Source organism: Apis florea, unplaced genomic scaffold (genome assembly GCF_048593485.1).
Source record: "Apis florea isolate Af1SG1 unplaced genomic scaffold, ASM4859348v1 contig_3496_pilon, whole genome shotgun sequence".
Taxonomy (NCBI): Eukaryota; Metazoa; Arthropoda; class Insecta; order Hymenoptera; family Apidae; genus Apis; species Apis florea.
In genome coordinates this window covers 3,324,840-3,349,770 of record NW_028256773.1, presented here as the reverse complement: position 1 = coordinate 3,349,770, position 24,931 = coordinate 3,324,840, and the positions used below count along the sequence as shown (strand labels likewise).

At 25.3% G+C, this 24,931-nt stretch overlaps 3 protein-coding genes and 2 long non-coding RNA genes across 8 annotated transcripts in view; 3 read left to right on the top strand and 2 right to left on the bottom strand.

Annotated features, from left to right (window-relative positions):
• The first annotated feature begins 303 nt into the window (after positions 1 to 303).
• Positions 304 to 5,484, top strand: LOC100869813 (phosphoglycolate phosphatase). 2 transcript variants are annotated; one of them, XM_003690687.4, is made up of 6 exons: positions 304 to 1,041; positions 1,231 to 1,391; positions 1,476 to 1,613; positions 1,691 to 1,898; positions 2,017 to 2,158; positions 2,245 to 3,376. In XM_003690687.4, the coding sequence occupies exons 1-6, from the start codon at positions 954 to 956 to the stop codon at positions 2,429 to 2,431; spliced, it is 924 nt and encodes a 307-aa protein (XP_003690735.2). In that variant the 5' UTR covers positions 304 to 953; the 3' UTR covers positions 2,432 to 3,376. The 2 variants fall into 2 exon arrangements, with proteins under 2 accessions (XP_003690735.2, XP_086769705.1); XM_086913579.1 differs by lacking the exon at positions 2,245 to 3,376 and adding an exon at positions 5,181 to 5,484 and having other exon boundaries at positions 724 to 1,041.
• Positions 4,822 to 24,931, bottom strand: part of Grd (GABA-gated ion channel) — a 43,362-nt gene continuing 23,252 nt past the window's right edge. For all 3 annotated transcript variants that reach the window (XM_003690689.4, XM_086913577.1, XM_086913578.1), the window contains 7 exons: positions 24,070 to 24,262; positions 23,394 to 23,614; positions 10,227 to 10,309; positions 9,364 to 9,504; positions 6,687 to 6,839; positions 6,328 to 6,587; positions 4,822 to 5,418 (listed from right to left, as the gene is read on the bottom strand). In XM_003690689.4, coding sequence (XP_003690737.1) covers positions 5,032 to 5,418; positions 6,328 to 6,587; positions 6,687 to 6,839; positions 9,364 to 9,504; positions 10,227 to 10,309; positions 23,394 to 23,614; positions 24,070 to 24,262 — 1,438 coding nt within the window. In that variant the 3' untranslated portion in view covers positions 4,822 to 5,031. The remainder of the gene's footprint in view (positions 5,419 to 6,327; positions 6,588 to 6,686; positions 6,840 to 9,363; positions 9,505 to 10,226; positions 10,310 to 23,393; positions 23,615 to 24,069; positions 24,263 to 24,931) is intronic.
• LOC105737287 (uncharacterized) lies at positions 13,670 to 14,507 on the top strand. The gene is made up of 2 exons (XM_012494734.3): positions 13,670 to 13,828; positions 14,358 to 14,507. The coding sequence occupies exons 1-2, from the start codon at positions 13,670 to 13,672 to the stop codon at positions 14,505 to 14,507; spliced, it is 309 nt and encodes a 102-aa protein (XP_012350188.1).
• On the bottom strand, positions 14,016 to 16,962 carry LOC147656739 (uncharacterized). The gene is made up of 2 exons (XR_015293788.1): positions 16,702 to 16,962; positions 14,016 to 14,463 (listed from the first exon to the last, which is right to left on the bottom strand). It is a non-coding gene; the product is annotated as an uncharacterized LOC147656739 (long non-coding RNA).
• On the top strand, positions 17,196 to 20,875 carry LOC147656738 (uncharacterized). The gene is made up of 3 exons (XR_015293770.1): positions 17,196 to 17,537; positions 17,890 to 18,183; positions 20,415 to 20,875. It is a non-coding gene; the product is annotated as an uncharacterized LOC147656738 (long non-coding RNA).

Genomic DNA, 24,931 nt, shown 5'->3' with positions numbered 1-24,931 from the left:
ATCAAAATTTCGATATTTATATAAATTTTACTATATTGTAATCATTGTACTATATTGTATTTCATTGTAATAGATTATAAAAAAAAGAGAAAATAGATTATTAGTTTATCAAAATTTACAATAAATTTAATTTTTTTTCTCTTATTGAGAATTATCATGTGAAAATGTATTTTAATATGTTTCAGTAAATAATAACAATCGTATATTATTTATTCTTTAATTAGCTTTTCTTCTTTTTACTACTCTCAAATCAAAGTATGACGTCAAAATCTAAAATCTCATCTGACAATTGTGATTTGATTCACAATGTGAATAAATAGAGATAGAAAATTACATCATTTAATGCAACATGATACATAATATAAGAATACAATAAGAATATGACGTCATTTTCACACGAAAATTTTTGCAACAATCCTGATTATAATTAAAATATGATATGAAATAATTATTGAATTTATTAAAAATATATATTAATTTGCTAATAAAAATTATTTATATCAATATTATATATATTAATATATGATTTTTTTTCAAAAATATGGAAATATGATTTTTTAAATGATATGATTATATTCTATCAAATTTTATTTAAAATAATCATGCAATCTATATCATTTTCTTTATATATAAAGCATATTTCGAAAATATTTAATAATTAAAATTGAATAATATTACATATATTAAAATAAAATAAAGTCATAATCATCAGTATATTCATGTATATTGTATATTGATAGTTATGAATGAAAGGAACGATTTATATCTCTATGTTATGTAACAAATGCTGAAGGTCATGATGTCAATGCGTGATTGTCAGTGATAGACATACTTTGTTTAAAATTATCTCTGTAGTTATTATAGCGGTTAATTGATAAAGGGTATATTTTATGTGGATACTAGAAGACAGTTTCATTTCAGTTTGAATACTTGTACCTGTAGGTTATAATAAAATGAGAACGAAAAGTATATTATCATTATCAAATATAGAATTTAAAAATTTGATGGATTCTATTGATGTAGTTTTATCAGACTGTGATGGTGAGTGATTATTTAATATAAAATAATTTTTCTTAATGATATTTTAAAATATTTTAAAATAGAAGTAATTTAATATTCATTTCTACATTGTAATATTAATATTGAAGTATTTAATAATTAATAATAAATAAATAATTCAACGTGCAATATTATAAATAATGTTAATTATTAAATCTCAGTAAATCTTAGGTGTGTTATGGAGAGAAACAGAGGTAATAAAGAATTCGCCTGAAACAGTAAAAAAATTAAAAGAATTAGATAAAAAATTCTTTTATATAACAAATAACAATACTAAAACTAGAGCTGAATTTTTAAAAAAATGTAATGATTTGAACTATGATGCAACAATAGTAAGTAAAATAGATATATATTCCAGTATTTATAATTGAATAGAATATTTATTATATAAAATATTATTTTAAATTTTTATCTAGGATGAGATAGTATGCACTTCATTTTTGGCTGCTATATATCTTAAAGAAAAAAAATTTGATAAAAAAGTATATGTAGTTGGAAGTGTTGGCATTGGTAAGGAACTTGAAGCTGTAGGTATTCAACATTGTGGTATTGGAGTGAGTACTTAAAAAAAAAATATAATTAGTTAATATATTTAAATATGGCAATAAACATTTATATTTTATTATTGCAGCCAGATATAATAGAAGGTGATGAAGTAGAATTGGTAAAAAACTTTAAGCCAGATCCAGAAGTTGGAGCAGTTGTTATAGGCTTTGATAAAGATTTCAGTTTTCCTAAGATTGTAAAAGCTGTTACTTATTTAAATGATCCAAATGTTCATTTTATAGGAACAAACAATGATATTGAAAGGCCTTCACCAAGTACTAACAAATTTCCAGGTTGAAATTTATGTTTATTTATATTATTATATATTATATTATAATTTAATTCTTTTATGTTTTATATTTATTTTAAATATTTTTTTAAAAAATTTGACTATAAGATTTAATTATATAGGAACTGGTTGCTTCATCAAAAATATAGAATCAGCTTGTAATAGATCAGCAATAATACTTGGGAAACCAGAATCTTTTGTCAGTGAATATATTACAAAGAAGTATGGTTTAAATCCTGAAAGAACACTTATGATTGGTGATAAGTAAGTATAATTCATAATAATAATTTACAATTTAAATATTTAAGCAATTTTTATGTCATATTTAATACATAACTGTTTTATTTCAGTTGTAATACTGATATTCTTTTGGGAAAACGTTGTGGTTTTAAAACTTTAGTTGTATTAACTGGTATTACAACACAAAATGATATAGAGAATATGAATGCTTCTGATACAAATTCTAAAAATTTGACAATACCAGACTATTATGCAAATGAATTAGGTGATATATTAGAAATGATTAAAATATCTTGATGATTTCGTTAAAAAATTTAATTTCACAAATATTTAATATCATTTAAAAATATTTAAAAATATAATATACAATTGTTTTATTTTCTTTTGTTCTATTTATTTTTTGTTTTTGTTATATTTTTTGCCCTTGTATTTAATATAATAATATATATAAATATCTAAATATTAATAATGAATATTAGAAAAAGGATTTTTCGTTTACCAAATTTATGTATATATTTATATACAACAATATCTAGTGTATGTAACTATTTTCAATGTTAGCTAAAATAATATTCTCATATATATGATATTAAAAATGATTAATGTTTGAAATTTTTGTATTATTACTTTCTATTTTTATAAATAATGATTATTTATCAAGCTTTATATTAACAATAATAAACATTAAAAATATGTTTATATGTATTTTATCAAAAATAAAGTATTTTATTACTTGAAATAAAAAGAAAATTTCTTAAAATTATTTACTTTTTATATTTTTTTTTTTTTGAAAATATGGAATATTTATAAAAATTTAAATAAAAATTGATATATTTTAAATATGATATATATGATATAATTAGATTATATATGATATAGATTAGATATGATAATTTTTATATCTGAGATATAAAAGTATGTCAATAAAATATGATGGAAGATAAGCAAATACAATATTTTTCCTTGTCATTTTTATGATTTTGTATTAGAAACATTTGTTTTATGATAAAGGAGAAAAATAAATAAATAATTTGTATATAATAACGGACGAAGTATAAAACAGATATGTTATTCATTGCATTTTGCATATATCACAGAGTCTTAAAATTTTTAGATCATCTTTACTTAAATATACATTTTATATGTTAAAAAATACTAAATATTTTTATTTTTGATTGCGTTTTAATTAAATTATCATATGTATATATATTATAATAAATAACAACAGACTATTTTTTTAAATTGATTTTTATTGTCGCACCTAATACTCGGTTACTATTAAATTTTTCTATTATCTTAAATTGTCTCACTCGCTAAACGTTCTTCTAATGTTTAAAACATATTCCGTTTCATCAACAATATTTCATCATTAAATCGAACTGATTCAATTTTTTTTGCAATTAACAATTTTTAATATCCAAATAAAAATTTTAAATAATTTTTCCACATATTTCTTTTAAACATTATCGCATCGTTTACATTTAAAATTTTTTTCTTACATGTGCACGAGTAATAAGAATGTATTTTTTGAAATAAATTATTCAAAAATTATTATAATATTAATTATTGTAAAATTTGACTTTATTGATTATAAAAAAAAGTTTTATAAAAAAAAAATTATTTTTTTTCTTTATTTTTTATTTATTTTAATCGAAACATTGAAATGTTTATATCCAAAGAAAAGTTTATTAAATTTTCTTTTCAAAAAATAATTGATTAACTCGAACATGATTTCGAAAAAAATTTTATAAATTGTTAAGAATATGCTAATGACTAAAAGTATAAAATCATAAGATTTTAATGTTATCAATCAAAACTGTTAGATAAAGGTCGAATCTATAATAATCAATCGTTATCTAAATTGAAGATGATGAGTATAATTTAGTGCTTGTTTTGGTATAACGCATATAACTATTCTTAATTATTCAATTTATTGGCCCGATTGCTTATTTTCAAAATGATATAATTCTTATGATTGATATCATTTTTATGGATTAGTGGTTTTCATATATTTATTTCTATTTAGAATAATTGATTGAATAAAAAGGAATTTTATATATCAACATATTATAATTTAACACTTAGAAGATTGGATAATATTATTTTATTTGTATATATATATACTTCTAAGATGAGTAATTTTTCCAAATAATAATAAATAATAATAATAAATAACAAATAATATTTGCTAATAAAAAATATTTTAATTAATTATTATTTTTGAAATTATAGTTTAAATGTATGAAGACGTATTTCTACATTATAAATCAATAAATATTAATAATATTGTTTATCTAATTTAAATTCACTTTAATAAAAGTTTTAAACACAAAGAAAAAATCATAATTCATCTTCTAAGTGTTAATAATATACAAAACTTTGAAAAGAATGATTCCAATCAATTCTTATTTCTCGAATCACTTTAAACAATTTTCATCCCTTATTAAAAAAATTTAATATGTAATTTATCAATTTTCTAATTATTAATCAATAAATTATTATGCAATAGGGCCCTGAATATTAATAGCTTATGAATGTTCGCCATCCAATAAAGATCCTACATTATGTTTTACAAACAAATATTTTCTTCGATTTTTTTTTTGATTTGTCTCGTTAAATCTATTAAAGTTACAACAGTTCCAACTCTCTTTTCATTTCTTATTTAATACGAATAAATTTATGAACGATAACAATAATATTCATTTATTCAATCGTTCAAAGCTCCCATTATCTTCGTTAAGCGATTTGACTACTTCGCGAAGAAGTAATTCTTATTACATGATCTCTCAAAATAATATTTCTAGATTGGTCGAACAAATATTTCCTCATAAGTAACTCCATAGAGGATGTTCGTACATGTCGTGTTTTCTCTTCAATGTTTCGTTTAACGACCAGTCTCACGTGCCGTTTGAATTCACATTGTAGTAATTGATACGCTCGCTTCTTGACAAATATGCAAACCAATAAAATACGTTGATCGCTAAGAAGAATACGGGGAACACGATACGGCTGGCTCGATCGATTTTTGATACAGAATTGTATCTAGGAGTCCTTCTGCGTCGTCTTCGACCTGATCCCTTTCTGCTTGGAGGAGTTTGACGAGGAGGTGGACTGCAGGCTACACAGGACATTTGCCAGTGACCCATTGTAGGATTTCTGCTCGGTTCTGGAATTGCTGATAGCGGTATTACCTCGATCATACCGTCCTCATTCATTGTGAAATTACGACTTGGATGTCCTCGAGCTGCTAAATTTCCGGCAGTTCTTTTGTTCGACTGGGAAATCTGAAATAATAAATATTCTGTTAATTGAATAGAATCATTCATAAGAAGTGAATATATACATAAATATATATATTTTTCTTTTGAGATTTTTTCTCTGAGATTTCATTTTTAATATTTTTAATAATAATAATTGATTTTAGTTTTAACTGGGTTTCTTCCATTTTTCTGCATTTAATAAAAATTAGCGCGAAAAATAAATTTGGCACGGTGCCAAAATGAAAAATGAAAGAAGCAACAAGATCGTATCCATAATTTCGCTATATCACGTTTACGTAATGGGGATGATGTTTCTCGGTTTCTAGATCATCCTTTATTAATGTTCATTATCATGTTTTCGCGCAAGCATGAGTTCAATATTGATGGAAACATAAAAAGATAGGTAAAATGATAGATCGTTACACGTTGGCAATATAACGATTTTAATTTTTAGCCGGGAGTATCGAAAAATCAGGTTCGTCGATTTTTGTAGCCACTGTGAAACGATGCCAAGACAGCAAAGCATGAATTCTTACAAAGTATGAATATTAAACGATCTTGCCCAGTATTCGTGAAGTACTTCGAGATTTATTATATTATCTTTATTAGAATTGAAAAGAAATATTTTTGTTCGTTTATTTTTATTCATTATCAAGTTATCTTTAGTAATTTTAAATTTTTTATTAAAATATGATGTATAAAATTTTGAATGAAAAAAATATTTCTTATATTTGTGATATACGATTTCCATGATAAATTAACATTTGATTTGTTATTTTTATTATTCTATAATATTATTAATAGATTATTTTTTTTTTTAAATTATAATTATAATGAAAATTTAATGTAGTAGTTTTGCTTTTTACTTGAGTAGTAAAGTATTCAATAATGTTTTATTTGAATAATAAATTATTTTCAAAGTATAAAAATTACTGATTCTTTCTTCAATGGCCGTGTATCCGCTTCCTCTTCATCGCTGGAAGTTTCACTTTCGCTTAGATCCGAACTGAAATAACACTCGCCGGAACCGTACTTGGTGAAATAGTGGACCACCGCGAATTGTATAATGGTGGCGAAAATGAAGGCGAACGAGAGGAAAACGAAGAAATCCAAGGCAGTGGGGTAAGGAACTTTTGGCAGATCGGTTCGCGCCTCCAATCCCAAAAATGTCATTGTTAACACAGTTGTTATTCCTTTAAACAGATTTTTAAAATTTTTCTTCTATATATAAAAATTGTTTGTTAAAAAAATTATAATTCTGAGTAATAAATATTCATTATCTACGAACTTACCTAGTGATACACGATCTGCAGTGGCTTCTCGATTTAACCAGAAGGAGACCCAAGACAGAACGACTAGCAAAACACAAGGTCCATATACTTGTATAAGAAAATTACCCATGTGCCTTTGCAGATGAAAATATACCAGCAACATCGAATATTCCGCTGAAATCAGATAATACTTTTGATATATAAAATTTTATTATACTTTTTATCTCGCTTAAAATAATAACATCAAAAATCAAAATATATTGTATATTGTATCTTCGTTATATTTGTTTAATATTAATATCTTTATTACATATTATTTTATTTTATTCTTTATTATATATTATATTAATAAATAATAAGTATAATAAGTATAATAAATATTAAAAATATTAAGTAAAATTTACATTAAATGTAAAAAATATAATTGCTCAGAAGAGAATAAATTATTCCTTAACAAGAGATTATATAATTCTATCTTATCTAAAATATAATTAATTATAGTCCATGATAAATGCAAGCTAAAACTACTTTTAAATAAAATACCGAACATGATAAAATAATATAATATTCAAATATCTCTTTTCTATACTAATAATAAATTTACAATATAGTCATATAGTCATATAATTAATATTATATGAATGCTTCTGTAATAAAATAAACAAATTTAAATTTAAAAAGAAAATTAAAAATAAAAAAGACACAAGGATTATACCAATATTATTCGTAAAAATAAAAGCATCAACTTAACTCAATGTTCATAATTTTTTTCCAGTTCGATATTCTTAAATTTCGTCCAAATTATACATATATTATAATATTATATATATAATATAATGTATATTATAACATTATAATATTTATTTTCCACTTGTTTCAATTTTTATCTCTACTCCAATTCCACATCAAATATTAATTCGTATTGATCGAAATTGAAATCAAACACAGTCGTGATCATTAGCTTCTTTGGTTACGCTTGAAACCTGTCGCATTGAACGCATCATCCAATTCTCTCTGCTTTTATTTGTCTTGCATTTTTTCGCTCGATAACGTTTACAAGCTGGAGCAACTTTATTGGACTTCATCTGATACATCACTCTGTTTCCTGTATATTATTTCCGGTATCCGACGCGGCATCCGCTTCGATTTATCGAATACAAACAAACAATGCACGATTATTTGCCTTTTGCATTTGTAAATTCTTTCAAAATCAGTGTTTTTCTAATTTTTTAAAGTAACCTTATTACAATATACTACAATATAATATAATAATAAATTGTTCTATTTACACTATTTTCTCAGTTGCATAAATAAATTACTTATATCTATATCTTTTGATTTATTTTATTTTTTCTTTTATTTTTTTGTTTATTAATATATTTCAAACTTAGATAAAAAAATAAGATCGGTGAGAGAAAAGTTAATCGAAGCAGTATCGATTCTTTTTATCAATCAAATATATCCAAAGTAATAAGAAATAAGAGAATTTTATTTTTTTTAAGTACAAATTTTGAGGTTAGTTATCGTTAGAAAAAAATTATTACAATATCAATTTAATTGTACTATTAATGTATAATTCTTTAATTTTGGAAATATTTTTCTTGTAAAAAGACTTTTTATTCCTTTTTTGAATCAAATATTCTATTATGTCACTTGTTTGCGAAGCATTAATCATTGCTAATCCAATTAAAAGTTGGAATCCTCGCGTCCTAACCTCTTTTCTCCTTATCAATCGATGGAAATGGAATTTTTTGAAAAAGCATGTTGCAATTAGTTATTGCTATCAACTTTCTAACGTGAAAAACCCTATCTTTTTTCTTTATCCTTTCTTTGTTTCACTTTCTATTCTTACCTTTCCTCTTTCTCGTATTCTTTTTTTTTTTTACGTCACGTCTTCGTTTTTCTCGCACCACTTTCTGGCCAATTTCACCCACCACTTTTAGCTTTATTCCTACCTGTCGATATTCTTCTCGTAGAATCCGTAAACGTGGCAATAAAAGTTTCCAATCGAATTTTTTTGCAATCGTTAAGAGACATTTCTTTCCCTCGTTTCTCTAATTCAAACTTGCCCGCCGATATTTATCGAGCTTTCAACGACTCTTAACACACAATACATTTTTTTTCTTTTATATTTCCGGTCTTATATATTTTTTTAGAATCGATTATTCTTAATTTATCGTCGATAAAAGATCTTGATTAAGAAATTTATTCTTTATGGATTTTTGATTCTTTCAACGAATAAATTAATATTTGATATTAATAAATATTGTTTGATAATATTTTAAGTGAAATTCAAGAATTTGTTTTTAAAAATTTATTTGGAATATATAGAAATATATAATAGAATATATATAATAGAATAGTAGAAATTAAAATTATTTAAGAAATAAAAAGAAAATTAGTAATTTCATTGTTGATGAAATTAAAATTTTACTTGTAATAATTCTAATTATATATTTATATTATTACATATATATATATTCATTTTTTAAATTTCTAAAGATTTGATTCTTTATATAAATATACATAATAAACACAATCTTAATAATATAATTTTAACAAATAAATAAAAAAATGAAATAATATAGCAAATAATGGAAACAAATAAATCTTTTAAATAAATTTTTTCAGCAAATTAAGCAACACTTTTTGCATATAAATTTAGAAATAAATTGTCTAATAAGAAGTGTCGACTCACCGTGTGAAAGGGTCGTCGATGCAGAATAATTCGCAGTCGGATTGGCAACCAAATCGAATTGGGATAATTTCATGTCCTCGGCGATTGCTACTTGTCGGGCGCTGTTCCACTTGTAGATCACGTCCCGCTTCGTGTAACCGACTGCAATCAAGAGAATATTTCTTAGCTTAGCTCTTTCGCCAGGGAACTGTAAAAAAAAAAAAGTATCGAATTCGTTCTTCGCTTAAGTGTCACCTTTCTTATTCAATGAAAACTCCTCTCTAGGGATGCATCTGTTATTTAAATCTCTTTTTCTCTCTGTTTTTTTCCCAACACAACATAACATAAAAAAAAAATAATTATACTGTTATTACATTACTTAATTATCAGAGAATTTTGTGTTTTTAATATTCTTCATCTTTGGTTTTCAAGATTTCTTATTTTTTCAATAATTTATTTCTTTTTTTTAATATTATAAAATTACAAAGAGCTAAAAGAGTTCTCTCTCTTTAATATTTTTCATCTTTCATCAAGAAAAAATAAAGAGTTTTTAATTTTTTAAATAACTTTTTTTTAAATAATATATTAATTATTGTTATTAATTATATATATTATATATAAGATTTTGGTAATGAACAAATTATTTCTTTAAAATGTTTATTTTTCTTACCACTTTTTCTATGTTCAATTTTCAATTAAAGATAAAAATTTTATTCTAGATATAGAATATAAGGATTCAAGATAAAAGAGAAATGAGAGAAAGATTAAGATTCGTGATCTCAGCTTTCTTAACGTTTTAATTTTAACAAAAATTCTTTATAAATGTTTAAAATTATTCTCACTAATTTTTCTTTTTAATTTTGTCTTTTCATTCGTGAACTTACAGCTGCCAAATTGTAGTGGACATCTTTGTGTATCCATTGGAAAATTTTCAAGATTCATTGGACATCCTGCCTTGATCGTGAGCCTAAAATCAAATATTTATATTATATTATTAAAGAAATAATCTTATGAGAATAATATATATCAAATAATTATCTTCAACATTTATTCAAAAATTATTATTTTTATTAATTATTCAAATGACTGCAAAATAAATGATCGATATTTATTACTATTGTTATTATATTGCGAATAGAAAAATTTTTATGTTAAGAAACATAATATACAAAAAAATCACAAAATATTAAAAATAGATTACGATATTTGAAGAATAAAGCAAATCTCTATTTAAACTCCATTTTGTCAACATTTTTTACAAAAATCGCAATTTAGTTATCATTCATCGCATCAAAAATCAGATTTCGATACATTTTTTACTCGAAACATTACGTGGATGATATAAAAAAATGAAAAAAAAAATATTCATCACAGGCTCTGTTTAATCGACCTCGAGGATAATCCCGCGTCCATTAGAATCATCCATCTATTTGATACACTCGTAACTGATGTATAACATCCTATAATACTTGGCATATAGCTCAGTTTTGTTCTCCACGCTACGTGGAATAATAACCCTATACCGTGGATCTCTGAAATATTCGATTCACGTTACCTCTCCACGTGTTGTTCCCTATGTGGTATCATTGGTCCGTCGAGCTATTTACTAATTCGAATATAATACAATTTGCGTGCATGTATATATATACAATAGGTACGAGATATAGAATCGTAATATCGGAAAATATTATTTAGCACCGGTAGAACGAGCATTTTCGAGCGCAACGGACGATGAGGAGCCACAAAGCTTGGCTATTGTTCTTTTGGCACGACGGACAGGTGGCCTATATACGAATTTTCAGGAAATACAGGATATATGGAATAATCTTTCATTAGTAGAAATTCTGTGGCTGTTCCGCGGATATCCTTTTGTTTTAAGCCGTTTCGTGGAGATTACACAGTATTAGATTGATATATAATGAAATATTGTCGTTTCCTCGAATTTGATAGATTAGGACGATTCATTAAATCTTGTTCTCAATTGTTATCAATCGTATAAACCGTTCGATGTTGACAATGTTTCTTTCGTTATGTGTTTATATTATATGAAACATACGGTGTTTCAGAGATAATAATTTGATGATAATGAGTTGGACATACACAATGTTGTTATTATTTGAGAAAAATTATTATTCGTTATAAAATATACTAATATTGAAAATTATCTAAAAAATATTTTGTGATAAATAATAGTTTGTGTATAAGAAATAAAGATCTTAAGAAAAAAATTATTTTGAAATATTAAACTTATTGACGATATAATAAAAATAATCAGATGATAAATTTCTTAATATATACATATATTTTTATTTTTATTTTTCTTGATATATAAAGATTCTAATTTTATTTTGATATCTTGTTTAAATTGTTATTTTTTAAAAATTCTTGTTTTTTTTATATATTTTTCTCCAAAAGTTTCCATATCCTTGTTAAGAAAATTTCAATTTTCAAGTTCTATAATCGCGAGATAACGTAGATTGTGATCATATAATTCTAAGTTTGTTGCAACGTAGTCGTATTACGAGTTTAGTGTTAAAGATGTCTCTAGTATCAACTACTAGTTAGATAGATAGACCGAAGATGATAAAACATATGATACCAAGTTCTAACTAGAATTACAGTATATATGTATATATGTATATATTAAATTAAATTACTGTATGTGTCAGAATATTGTATGAAAGTGAAAATGATAAAATTGTTTTTAAATAATTAGATTATATTATAATAGTATGTTATAATAAATTTGAATATAATTTAATTCTCAAGTTACAAGTAATTTAATTTTACATTAGAAGCGCCTGTACTTGGGCAATCATATTAATCTACTGACGTTAAGTCAGTTGGATTACAGGCGTTTCTAATGCGAAATTCAATTGCATATAATTTGATTTTATCCAATTTTTTTTAACCTATATTTTTTTTGTATTTTCTTTATTTTGCACTTATCAGTATCAGTATAAATCTAATTAATAGATAATAAAATAAAATAATGGATAAAATTAGATAAATATAACTTCACAAAGAAAATAATAAACACTTTGATATCAATACTTCTTATTGATTGTTTATCCATCCATTTTTATGACGAAATAGTTTTACCAGTTACATATGTTTTTCAACATTTAATCACATAGTTACTATAGCTTAGTCATTTTGATCGAGGTATTGAACATGTTCAACCAAGGATAAGTCTCGAGCAATTTACTTTCGACGATTTTCCACTACATTTCTGGAGTTTTATAAGAGTTCTTTACAGACTAATCTCAATCACGATTCCGATCGATCTTCTTCCAAATGATCGATCGGTTTCGAAGCTTAATCCACGATTGTTGTCGACGACTCGATGGTACAGAGAAAAATCGTACGACGAATGTTTTAAATGTTTTAAAAAATGAAAAAAAAAAAAATAAAAATATAAAATAAAACATAATTAAATATATGATATTGTTATAAATTTTTACAAAATTCTCTTTTATCATTTTATTTTAATTTTTCAATTTTTTCGTCATTAATTAATATATAATAACTTGTAATTAAAATATTTCAATATTTATAATAAGATAAATGTGAGAAACAAATCTGAGAGAAGATAACAGAATTCATTTCCTCTTGGAGGAACCAATGTGAATTAATTAAGCGATTAATTGATTCGATATCGGCATATTTCCGTATTCCATCTTCAGATATGAATCTGAATTTTCTATTATGTTTTATTATAGTTCGATTAAAATTATTTTGTTTTTATTTAAATTATTTAATTTTATTTAAATTTCAAACGCGCCGATATATAATGTTGAATTTTTTCTTGCATTCAATGATATTTTATTTTGTGTCGGTGGATATTCATGGAAGCATTTTACAAGGAGTACACAATTCTTCTATATTTCAAAATTTATTCTCTTTAAAAAAAAGAAGAAAAAAAATAAGAACTCCAATCATATTAAAATTAAATTTCGATTCCTGAATTTCCAAATTGGATCCTTATTTTTATACTAATTTATATAACATAATTTTAAAATATATCCAATTTCAAGAATTTCCTACATATTCTTTTCTTTTTTTTTTTTCATGAATATTTAACTTTTGTTCAGCCAATAAAATCGATAAACATTGACACAAAATAAAAATTTTTTTTATCTCTCATTATTATCATTTATTGTTACTTTTATTTTCAAAATTACGATTTATTGTTATTTATTTTTTGCTTCCAAATTCGCATTCCCTATTTTCGTTCTCCAATTTTCAATAACACGATTTCAATTTTCCTTCCTTCTATTAATCGACCACACTGTCTCCGTTTGGAAAGTTAGCAGGATGATTCTCGATGTCGATTACAAACGTATTCGACTGCGTTGGAAGATGTGTCAAGCGACGTTTACGACTGGAGGAGGAACTTTTCACCTTAATTGCCGGGCGAAAAGCAGGAAACGTTCTCGAAGTTGAAAAGGGTTCGTTGGTACATCAAAAGCACTTGTTCAGCAAGGTGACGTCATCTCCTTTTTCAAATCTTCCTCAAACGATTTTGTAACGTTCTACGTGTTTCCGTGAGATAGAATTGTACTCGATTATCAATCATTCTATTCTATTGACTTTTGCATCGAGCAAATAATAGTGGTAGCATGATAGCGTATAAAATTAATAAAATAACGCAAGAAATACTAAACACTTAATATGCTAAATAATTTCTAAGTTTAATTTTTAATAATAGTATAGATTTTTTTTAATATATAAAATTTGTATTATTTATATTTATATAAAAATTTGAATGATAAAATTTTTACTCTTAACGAGATAATCGAATATTATGATTAAAATCTAGTTAATGATTAATCAAATTAAATATTATCCAACGCAGAAATTCAGCAACGAAAAATTCGAGATTTATATTCGGACGATATAATTTGAATTACAAGGAACGTTTGCACCCAACAGATTCGATATTTATTGCACTGGTAGACCCTTTTGTATCGTCGGAGAAATACGCGGTGAAAATAATTTTCATTGTTCATCAGGTCGAATGGATTTCATTGTGGACCGTGTGCAGCCCTCGAGAGCTTTTGACGTTCGAATTTACCGCCACGAACGCGTCCAGAAATATTCGTTTACACGCCGAAAGACCTGAATCACAAAAAATATCGAGAAACCAGAGATTGTTGATTTGAAAATTGAATTGAGAACAACAAATTCCAAGGCGTAGTTAAAATCTTCTTTGAAAGGATGGAATAAAAATTCTAACCTAAAATAATTACTTATTTTTTTTATAAATATTAATATTTAGAGTTATTAATATTTAAAAAAATTAATAAAAATTAATTTTAAATATTTAAAAAATTAATAGGAATTTTCAATAACAAAATAAAATTAAGACAAATTTTAATTATATGTAATTATTTATCTTTTTAAATATTAACATTTAAACAAAATCAAAAGAATTTATTATATTGGATTCTTGGTAAATTGTAATTTTTACGTGTTTATTTTTCTATAGATAGATTTAATCTATATAATTAAGTAAGATTTCATAAGCATGTGATCATTTTTTAAAAATGAAATCATAATCTTTATGATTTTGAAAATTGAAAATATTAACTATATATTCTTCTTGTTTTTGATATTGTTATTATTTTTTATCATTTTTTCGGTATTGTTGAATTAATATTAATATTAATACTTTCGTTGATTCCTTATCAGATATTATATATCTGATAATTCGATTTTTGTAATATCACAATATTAAATCAATTTCAAATCATATTGAATTTTATATTAATTTTATATATAAGTATTAAGTAGAAGTAAATATCTATAATAGATTTAAAATGTCATGCTAAAAAATATAATAATTAGCAACACACGATCGTTTATCAGAGTTACGTTACAGGAAACAGAGCAAAAATATCTGAAATTTAAAATCTGGCTGTATTCCAAATGAGCACGCCACAAATTGAAACAAACCATGATTTCAAATGTATATTGGGAATTCTTGTTATTTACGGTCGGATTTAATATTTTCTAATGGTCTCATTGTCACTTCTAATAGTTTATGATAACTAATATATATTAATAAAATGGAAAACTGTGTTATTATTATTAAAATTATGATTATTTACATTGTAAATAATAATATAATATACAATGTAAACATAATTTTACAATGTAAAGTATTGAATTGAAAATTATACTCTAAAAATTATTCTATCCTATATATCATATTTGTTAAATACATTATACATATATAATTATATTCTATTTTAATGCTCATATATTATATAATATCTATGTTTTTATCGTGATTTTATGTTAAAGATCATTTAGATCAATATATATATGAAATTATTTTTCATCAATTATAATAAAACGATAAAAAGATATCATTATTAAAAAAAAAATATTAATGATTTTGAAAATTTCAAAAAAAAAAAAAATAAAGAAAAAAGAAATGATAAATCATAATATTTATTATGTATAAGTGAAATATTCTATATTAAAATATGACTAACTTTTATTATGACTAACATTTCATATCATATTGCGTCAATATCATAGTTCAAAATTTAGTGAGATTAACATCTATCTCTTTAGGAATACTAACATCTATTTTCTTTACGAATCAACTCATATTAGTGAACGCGATAAACATGTGCAAGGATGAAGTGGAAAGACGAGCATTTGCTCAACTCAGCAGATATACAAACCGCGTAGTTTGAAATTGAAATCGATCGCGGATCGTTGTCCATGCATGGAGACTTGTAATTAATCGCGACATTCTAATGCGGATATTACGAGTAAATTTTCATCTCTGTCCGAATAAAAAATAGCGAAAAAATCGATCCACATAGCGACAAGAAAAAAAAAATGAAACATGCAATTTCAATACAAACGAGAATCTAAAATTCATTTTAAAATTATATATAGTTATGTCATTTTATCATATTTGGAAAGATATATTTGAAAAATATATTCGAATTTCTATTTAAAAAAGAAAAATCATATATTTTACATTTGCTTAATTTTATTTACTAGCGAATCATTTAAATAAATACTATATTTTCTTCAGAACATTTCAAGTATTACTTCGTATATATTATTGCTTTCCTAATGCGACGAGATAGGAATTTTAATAATCAAGAGCTACTCGAATATTTTTGGAAGATTTTTTCACGTAACAAAAAAAAAAAAGAAAAAAAGTACCATATTTTTTAATCTCAACTAAACGAATCAAATCATTTTTCATATTTCAAATTTTTTAACCAATTAAACTACTTATTATTTATACATATTTTAATCTTATAATAAATCATTATTGTTAATGATTTTATAAATTATGAATCAAGATATCATGTATCATAAACTAACCTATCTTCTTCTATGCGTTCTCTTTCAATTTCTTCATTTAAAACAGCCGTGATTCAATAATGTTTCAACAAGAAAAATGCGATTAACAAACTATAAAGATCAACAGCTCGGAAGTTACCGTCACAGTTTAACCATGTTTCGAATCAAATGTTGATTTCGACTAAATAATTATTGTCTAAATTCCACTAACATGAATAATCGCCATTGCAAACATGGCCGATAGCATGATCTGGGCTATGCATAAGGTTAGGGTGTATACACATGAATATAGCGGCTAAGAGAGAGGATCATATTGGAAACTATGTACGTTGGCACAAGTATTCTAGCCAGTTGCACGCATGGACGAACGGAATCGCTGCAGTAACCAGGCATTTCGAGATCCTCGAGATCCTCCGTCCAAGAGGATATAAATCATCTCGAGCGTGAAGTGTACACACGATGCCGAGTTAGAGGAAAAGTGGAGGGGGACTCTTCACATTTGCCAGCCTCCTTCCAGTTACCTCGCCGTTTCGTCTTACTCTCTGACGCGGTATTTGCGAGCTTGATTCTCGGTTCAAAGAGCGACCAACGTGACCTTCTTCTTTTTTTTCTTTTTTTTTTCTCTTTTTTCACCGCTTGAAAAACGCGCGGGAATTATCTCATTTACGCTGTGTATTTTTAATTCATTTTTAACATGGTTTTTTTTTCTGCCGGTGACGTAGAGCTTGCTGGTTAATTCTAGTACTGTTTATGAACGGATAGTGAATTTAGAAAAATTTTGTGATTTTTTTTATTGCACGGATATATGAAACAATTAGAGAAGAATACAGTAGATGAGAAGTGAATTGTTTTATAATGTAAATATACATTTATATTTATATAAAATATAATTTTATATATATATTTTTTTTTTACATAAAAAGTTTTTTACAACATAAAGTTTTTTTTTCGTAGTATTATAGTATTATACATTATACATTCTACATCTTAACGAGTTAAAATTATTCGAATTCATTAAAAAATTTAAATGAATTCATTTATTTCAATATTTTAGAAATTTATTTAAATTAATTAATTTATTATTAAATTAATTATTAGAAATTTTTAAAAAAAATTCCTTAACGATAAAAAATCTATTTAACGAATTATAAATCTTTAAAACCAATGATTTTATTAAATCATAAATAATAAAATTAATTAATCTTTTAGAAAGATATATTCGGAATTAAAAAAAAAAAAGAAAATTCATTACATATGCATCAACTTACAATGATACTATTATTGAGTCGATTCCTCCGAACTCACTTCATAAAGAACGCTCCACTTCACAAATTCCAATTCGGAGACCTCTTCAACCTTTGAATAAACCAACCTTACTCCATCCAAATTGTTCACTCTCAAATAAACGAGTGTTTTAAACGAGCGGAACGAAACTGGAGGAATAAACACCAGCAGTTTTATCCGACCACAAAAATTCATAGAATACAAGAAACTTCAAGAGGAGTGAGTTTCTAGTTTAGCAAAAGGATAAAGAATATATATAATATATATATATATAAGAAAAAAAAACAAGGAATAAAACATGAAATAAGAGGAAACAGAAAGAATGAAAGGGAAAGAGGTTTATTAGTTCGCGTTTATTATGACGTATTCTTTAACAGCTTTCACGGGCCACCTCTCTCTCGTTTGCATAAAAATAACGAACCCGATTAGCATACAGAGGCGACGAAATTCTAAAACCATTTCGTTCTAGAGATCACGTACACTACCGCCACGTAGGCGTATTCTACCACGTAGGCGGAATCTAAAATCATGGATTTTCAGCCGAGGGAATCCTCGTGTGGAAGATCACGGAGTACATGCAGTAGATTATCCGTAATGGATAGAGGCGTGTTTTAGGTCTACTTTGGTCTGGAAATGAGCGGATGTTGCCTATCTTAGGAACGTCTCACTAGTTACTCTTGCCATCCGTGAAATCGTGCCGCGATTTCGCGATCTTTTGTCGCTGAGATTCACGCATGCGTATTCCGAGTTTTCGAATTTAGAAAGATTAGATAGACTTATGATGCGATTGTCAACGTTCACACGGAAAATTACTAGATATTACTAGATATTGGTCTTAAAGAAATAATTATTAGAAAAAGTAATTTTTTTCAGCACCTTAGTATCATTAATTTTGTTATAAATTTTTTAAATAAAAGAAATTTATTTTTTATTAAAATTAATCTATTCTTTATTATAAAATGATAGTTTAGACATCAATAATAATGTTATTGAAGAAATTATTAAAATAAGATATTTTATAAAAGATTAAAAATTATTCGTTTATAATTATTTGATGAATGTACGCGGATTTCTAGAATTTTTAAAAGAGTAGAGACACTACAATATTTTTAGAACACTTTCCTGTAGATTTTTAAGAAGTTAATCTCGAAATTTCATTTGTATCGTACAAACGTTAATTTAAATGTAAATGCGTGTCACCGTGAATATGCATATTTAACAAAGCGAAGCTTCCTAAATCTTGCTTATCAATGAAATTCGAAATCTTTCTCTTTTATTCTACGTTTTCATTCTTGTGACACAAAATTATTCTTCCGGATTATTTTTATAAAGGAAATTTTATGGTTTTTAAAAATATATGCCCAATTTAAATGTTCTTAATTTGTTTTGATTTTTATTCGTTTATTCATTTATATCGGAAAAAAAGAATCTGATCTATAAAAATAATTTCAAAAGTAAAGTATATTGCGAATCTATTTAAAAATTATATATAAATTATATAAATAAAATAAAATTAATAAAAATTAGATAAAAATTAATTATAAAGATTTTTTCGAAAAAAATTTTCTTGCAAAAATTTTAAAATTTCCACAATCTAACAAATATAAAATATTAAATATTTTTAACAAACAAATAGATAAGAATATATTTTGTCGACAAGCCAGCGATTTTTATCACAAAGATTATGAAAAGATAGTCGACCTCATTTTTATATCGATGAACAAACATGTATATTTTCTTCTTGATACGACGAAGAAAATATAAAATCCATATTAAAAAAAACATAATAAAATTTTATAACTTGGAAACATTATCGCGGTCAGAAAGAGAAATAGAATGTTTTTCTGTCTGACTTATATGAAGTTTTTCTACTGAAATCTTGCTCAAGAATTGTTATCGGTTGTTTTCATTGTTTCAATAGTAAGCAGTTAATTTTAGATTTAATTTAGATTAATTTAGACGTAAAAATAAAATTATAAATACTAGATCGTATAAGTTATGTTTAAAAAAAAATAATAATATTTTTAATTCTTCTTGTATACTAATAATATTATTTATACAATATATACATTAATTTATTTACAATTACTGAATTATTAAAATATTGAAATTTCATATGCAAAAATTTATTTTTTAATTTACAAACAATTTATTTTTGCAGCGAGATGAAGATAAAATGAAACAATTGATTAATACATTTCAATGGATTTTAATGGATTTTAAAGGATTATTGTTGCATATTTTCAAATTTTGAAAATGCTTCTCCACAAATTTTTGTAAAATTAGCATTCTAAATATTGAACAATAATGAATATTATTAAATATTTTTTAATATTAAAAAATAATTTAAGAAAAAAGATATTACTGTTATTAAAACTAACAAAATTTCGAAGAGATTCAGTTAAAAATCAAGTTGAAACGGAAAATATTTAATGTCTCTATGGTTGCAGATGTGTTTAATCTCGGCAAAGTAACTAGAAGCTGTTCAAATAAATATATACGAAAAGCTTTACTAGTAGCTAATAAAGTGCTGTGCAAATAGCTGAGACGTGATCGACATTAATGGCTACCAATCGGTCATGAAAGTGTACAGTGTATCGAAAAGAATTCGATTTCTACCCTGGTCACATCCTACGATACTCTTTTACAAATTCTTTCCAAGCTACTATAAACGTCACCAAGATTTATTGCATAGTTGATGAAATAAGATCAGGTTTATTCAATCATCTGTTGAAAAGTAATAGAAAACGAAATATTCAATTTGATCGAAAATTTAAATTTCTCTCCATAATGTCTTGGAATTCACTTGGTTCACTAATAATTTTTTTTCAAAGAATATAATTACAATTAAGATTATGGAATAAAAAAAAATAAAAATGTAATAATAAGAATAAAATATTTCCAATCAAAATTGTAAACTTTCTATACCTAACCTAACTTAATCTTGTATTCACTTGAAGCACCAATAATATATTGGTAACGAAATAAATTAATTTTTTACATTAAAAATATTAATAATAATGTATTATAATTTTCTTTATACCAATATTTAAATTAATATATTAATGTTTATCACAATTATATTCATTATTCATATTTAAATTTTTCAGACACGATTCATAAAAAGAAAACTCCGATTGGAGGAACGTTTCACGCAACTCTTTACACTAATCTAGAGTTAACAACATTGACACAAATCAAGATGGTAATCTCGAGTTTTTTGTCTCTCGGACACCGTACACAAAAGATTCACAGTTCAGAGAAGGACGATGCACTTTTGAAAGAACAAACGCCGTGCTTGACACGTGATTCTTAGATAGACTACGAGATGTATGTGTATGTGTGTGCAAAAGCACCTTGAGCTCAAGGGTTAATTCTTATGTGCACAATAGGTCCGATCCAAAAGACTAGGTCAAGAGAAAGGGAATGAGTTAATAAAAAGGAAACGTATATGATTCTCTGTTTTCTATCTTTTTCTCGCACTCTCTCCATTTTTCCCTATCCTTCAATCGTTGACCGCGTATATTTCTATTTGCTGTTGCGCGGGCAATTCAAAATTGCTAATAATAGACCATCTGATTCAGATTTTTGAAAAGAATTTTATTTCAGTTGTTGTATTTTATTCACGATAAAATATATCTATGATATACTAATTTCATGGTATTTGCATTCTATGAGCTTTTGTATTCTTGAATATTTGTAGATTGCCAATAAGATTGTATATTTAAATATGATTAATTGATATTTTATGCAGTAGATGGTAGATTTGAGCTAGTCATTGGTATATTATCATTAATTAAATATATTATAGTAATATATTAAGCATTAAAATTGAAATATGATATTATTGAATTGAATATTATTAACATTTATTATCGATTAATCAATCAATTTTGTTGATGTTTGCAAAATATGTCAATTAATTAAAATCTCAGATTCGAAGGAATATTGTGCAAGCGAAACTAGATAATTTAACTTGCTGATTGAATTTTAAATGTTTTGAAACAAAGTTTAACGATCCATTTCTGATCACGATGATTGATACGATCAAAGTAAGAATATAATATAAATATATTAGAATAAATTATTGATTAAAATATTATCGTAAAATTAAATTTATTTTACATATTTAAATTATTAAAATTAACGTATAACATATAAACTTCAAAATTTCAACGGTTACAACTTCTCGTATAAACGAGAAAAGACATTTCTTAGCGGGAAATGAAAGTAACATGAAAATCAGCACCGCGTAAAGATGCCATTTAATCACATCTTCTATTCTTAAAAGATCGCAACATCGTTTAACCCATTTGAGTATTCCTCCATCCCTCTTTGATCCATATTCTTCGAGTAAAATCATCGCGTTTTTCCTCTTGGACGATTTGAATTCGAGATATTTTTTGAACTCGATCCAGATACATTTTCGAACCAGCAAAAGAATTCATCATTTGGAATGGTGTGATCAAACAAAAAGTTTTTCAGTGGACGGAAAGAGAGAGTTGTTTGACATAAACACGAGTGAAACACAAAAATGCTGTATCATGCACGATCGATCGAGGAACTGATATATAAAACGGCAATAAAACGATAAACTTGAAATTTATGGACTGATTGCGACTAATTGGAAGATATTGAAATTTTCTAGCACTTTATCTTGCGCTTTAGTATCGTTTATCGCTCTCTGTTTTATTTTTTTTTTTTGCAAAATTTAAATCGCAATGATAAATATTTATTTTTGCAATAAATTTTTCTTTTAAATTATTAAATGGCACATTGAGGTCTGTCAATTCGCGTGTAATTTTTTTTACATATTGTAAAAAAAATTTTTTAGATAGTTTAAAAATACAAAATTGTATATTCAATAAAAGTTAGATAAGTTTTATATGCAATTATTTTTTCTTTTATACTCTAATGAAAATTGTTAATGTCTTATTTTTTATTTTAATTGAATTATTTATTTTTATTTAATATATGTGGTTATTCAAATCTTCGATTTTCTTTTTAATGAAAGTAACTTTCAGCTGTTAGATAGAAGAATATCTTCTTCTTTCGTTATTATAATTAAAGAAAAATTTATATGTTAAGACTATTATATGTTATATTTAAGATACTCTTGTGCGAAATTCCCAAATTAATTTTCAGTTTCATAATATCAAAAGAAAAAAAAAAAACTTGATTTTGGATGTTTAGTTTCAAGAAATCTGAATTTTATATTTTTTGTCAGTATTCATAAAGAAATATAAAGTCGTATTCTACAGCAAAAAAAAAAAAATATATAATTGCTTATTTCGAGTTTCTGAAATAATAAAAATTATTAATAAATTTTAAAATTCATTTTCAAAAATTAACGATACACGTTCAATATGAAAAAAATAATTATAAATTATACAAGAATATTATGAATTATTATGATATTATTCACTCACCTTGAACTATAGAGTACTCTGCCATCTTGATAAAGTCTCACGAACTTATTGGGACTGGTTATAGTGTGTAAATAACTATGCTTCCCGTTGTAAAAATACGTATCCGGCTTCCAGATCCTCGCTAGCATCGATATACTAAGTGCCAGAGTTTCTTTCCCGCCTTGAAAAGCCAAACGTCGATCCACCCACGATTGCCGGAAATAACAATCCATTGAATAGGTCTGAGCAGAAATTTTTCTCTTGTTACGTTTATAAACTTTTATTCTCTTATGAAATCTTATAATTAACGAAATTTTCCTCTGTTATACTATTGTAATATGTTACAATGATAACGCATTATTTATTGGAACAGAAATACAACTAGGTATTTGTTTCATCCTTCATACATTCCTTTTCTTTTCATTTCTCTCATTCATCAAAATCCAAAGATTCAAACATTCAAAGTTTCAAAGACAAGAAACAAGAAATTCTAAAATCCAAAGATTCAAGTTTACAAGAAAATACATATAAGACTGTTTTTCGTAGTTAAATAATATCATGGAACCATTGAAATCGAATTTGTATCACGGTGGACAACGACGAATGAGATCTCGAGCGATTGTAGAGTCTATATTGTAGCAAGGAGAATGTATCGTTGGGAAGAGAAACAAAAGGAAAGGAACGAGGAGATACGAACCATATCAACTTCGGAAATCGGACCCATACTGCGCACCATGATGTCGACCTCAACCGTGGCCGGCGGACCACCGAAGTCTGGTCTCACGCTGTTGTCGTAACCGCGAAGCAAATTGTCCAAGAGCTCGCTTATGTTGCTGTGATTATTGCTCTGCGTCCTCTGCCTCGTGGACGTTTTCGCTCCTGTCGCCGCTCTGCAACGATTGATCTATTAATAACAATTTTTATTCGATAAGAATAACGTAAAGTTAATTATTTGAAAGAATTATATTCCGTTTTTCAAGAAAGAAAATTATTGATTGCATTAAAATATTATATAGATCGTATCATGTAAAATATACGCTAAATTATTTCTTCTTTATAGCATGACAATAGAAATGATTATTGCATTCAATGCAAAAGTCAAAGATTTTCACATGTTCGAGTATAGGTTATATCATGTAAAGTATATTCTGTAAAATATAAATTATTTCTTCGTGTACTTTATAACGCAAATAGGTTGTTACTACATTCAATCAAAGATTCTATGCAAATTCAAAGATTTTCTCGTGTGAGACGAAATTAAAAGTTTTGTTATGTTAAACAAAATTCAGAGAATAGAGAAAACTATTAAAATTTCTTTTTCTTTCATTTCGATACTTCAATCAGTTAACGAATGAACTCAAAGTTTCTATAGTATTTAAAACAGTACGAAAATTATAAATCTAGTGATTTATTTTTTTCTGGAAATATTTAAGTTTACTATATTTTATCAGGAATCGCGTTTGTCGCTTATATGTATTTTGGAATGAGATGAAGTGCGAACGAGAGAAGTCCGAATAAGCGAATACATGAAATGATTAAAAATTATCTTTTCTTTATAC

What these genes read in the sequence shown, in the direction of transcription:
- LOC100869813 (XM_003690687.4), top strand. Translation starts at nt 954, where the DNA reads ATGAGAACGAAAAGTATATTATCATTATCAAATATAGAATTTAAAAAT. An exon ending in AGTTTTATCAGACTGTGATG is followed by an intron (nt 1,042 to 1,230) that starts GTGAGTGATTAT and finishes AGTAAATCTTAG; the next exon opens with GTGTGTTATGGAGAGAAACA. An exon ending in TTCAACATTGTGGTATTGGA is followed by an intron (nt 1,614 to 1,690) that starts GTGAGTACTTAA and finishes TTATTATTGCAG; the next exon opens with CCAGATATAATAGAAGGTGA.
- LOC105737287 (XM_012494734.3), top strand. Translation starts at nt 13,670, where the DNA reads ATGTCGATTACAAACGTATTCGACTGCGTTGGAAGATGTGTCAAGCGA. An exon ending in AAAAGCACTTGTTCAGCAAG is followed by an intron (nt 13,829 to 14,357) that starts GTGACGTCATCT and finishes ATTGTTCATCAG; the next exon opens with GTCGAATGGATTTCATTGTG.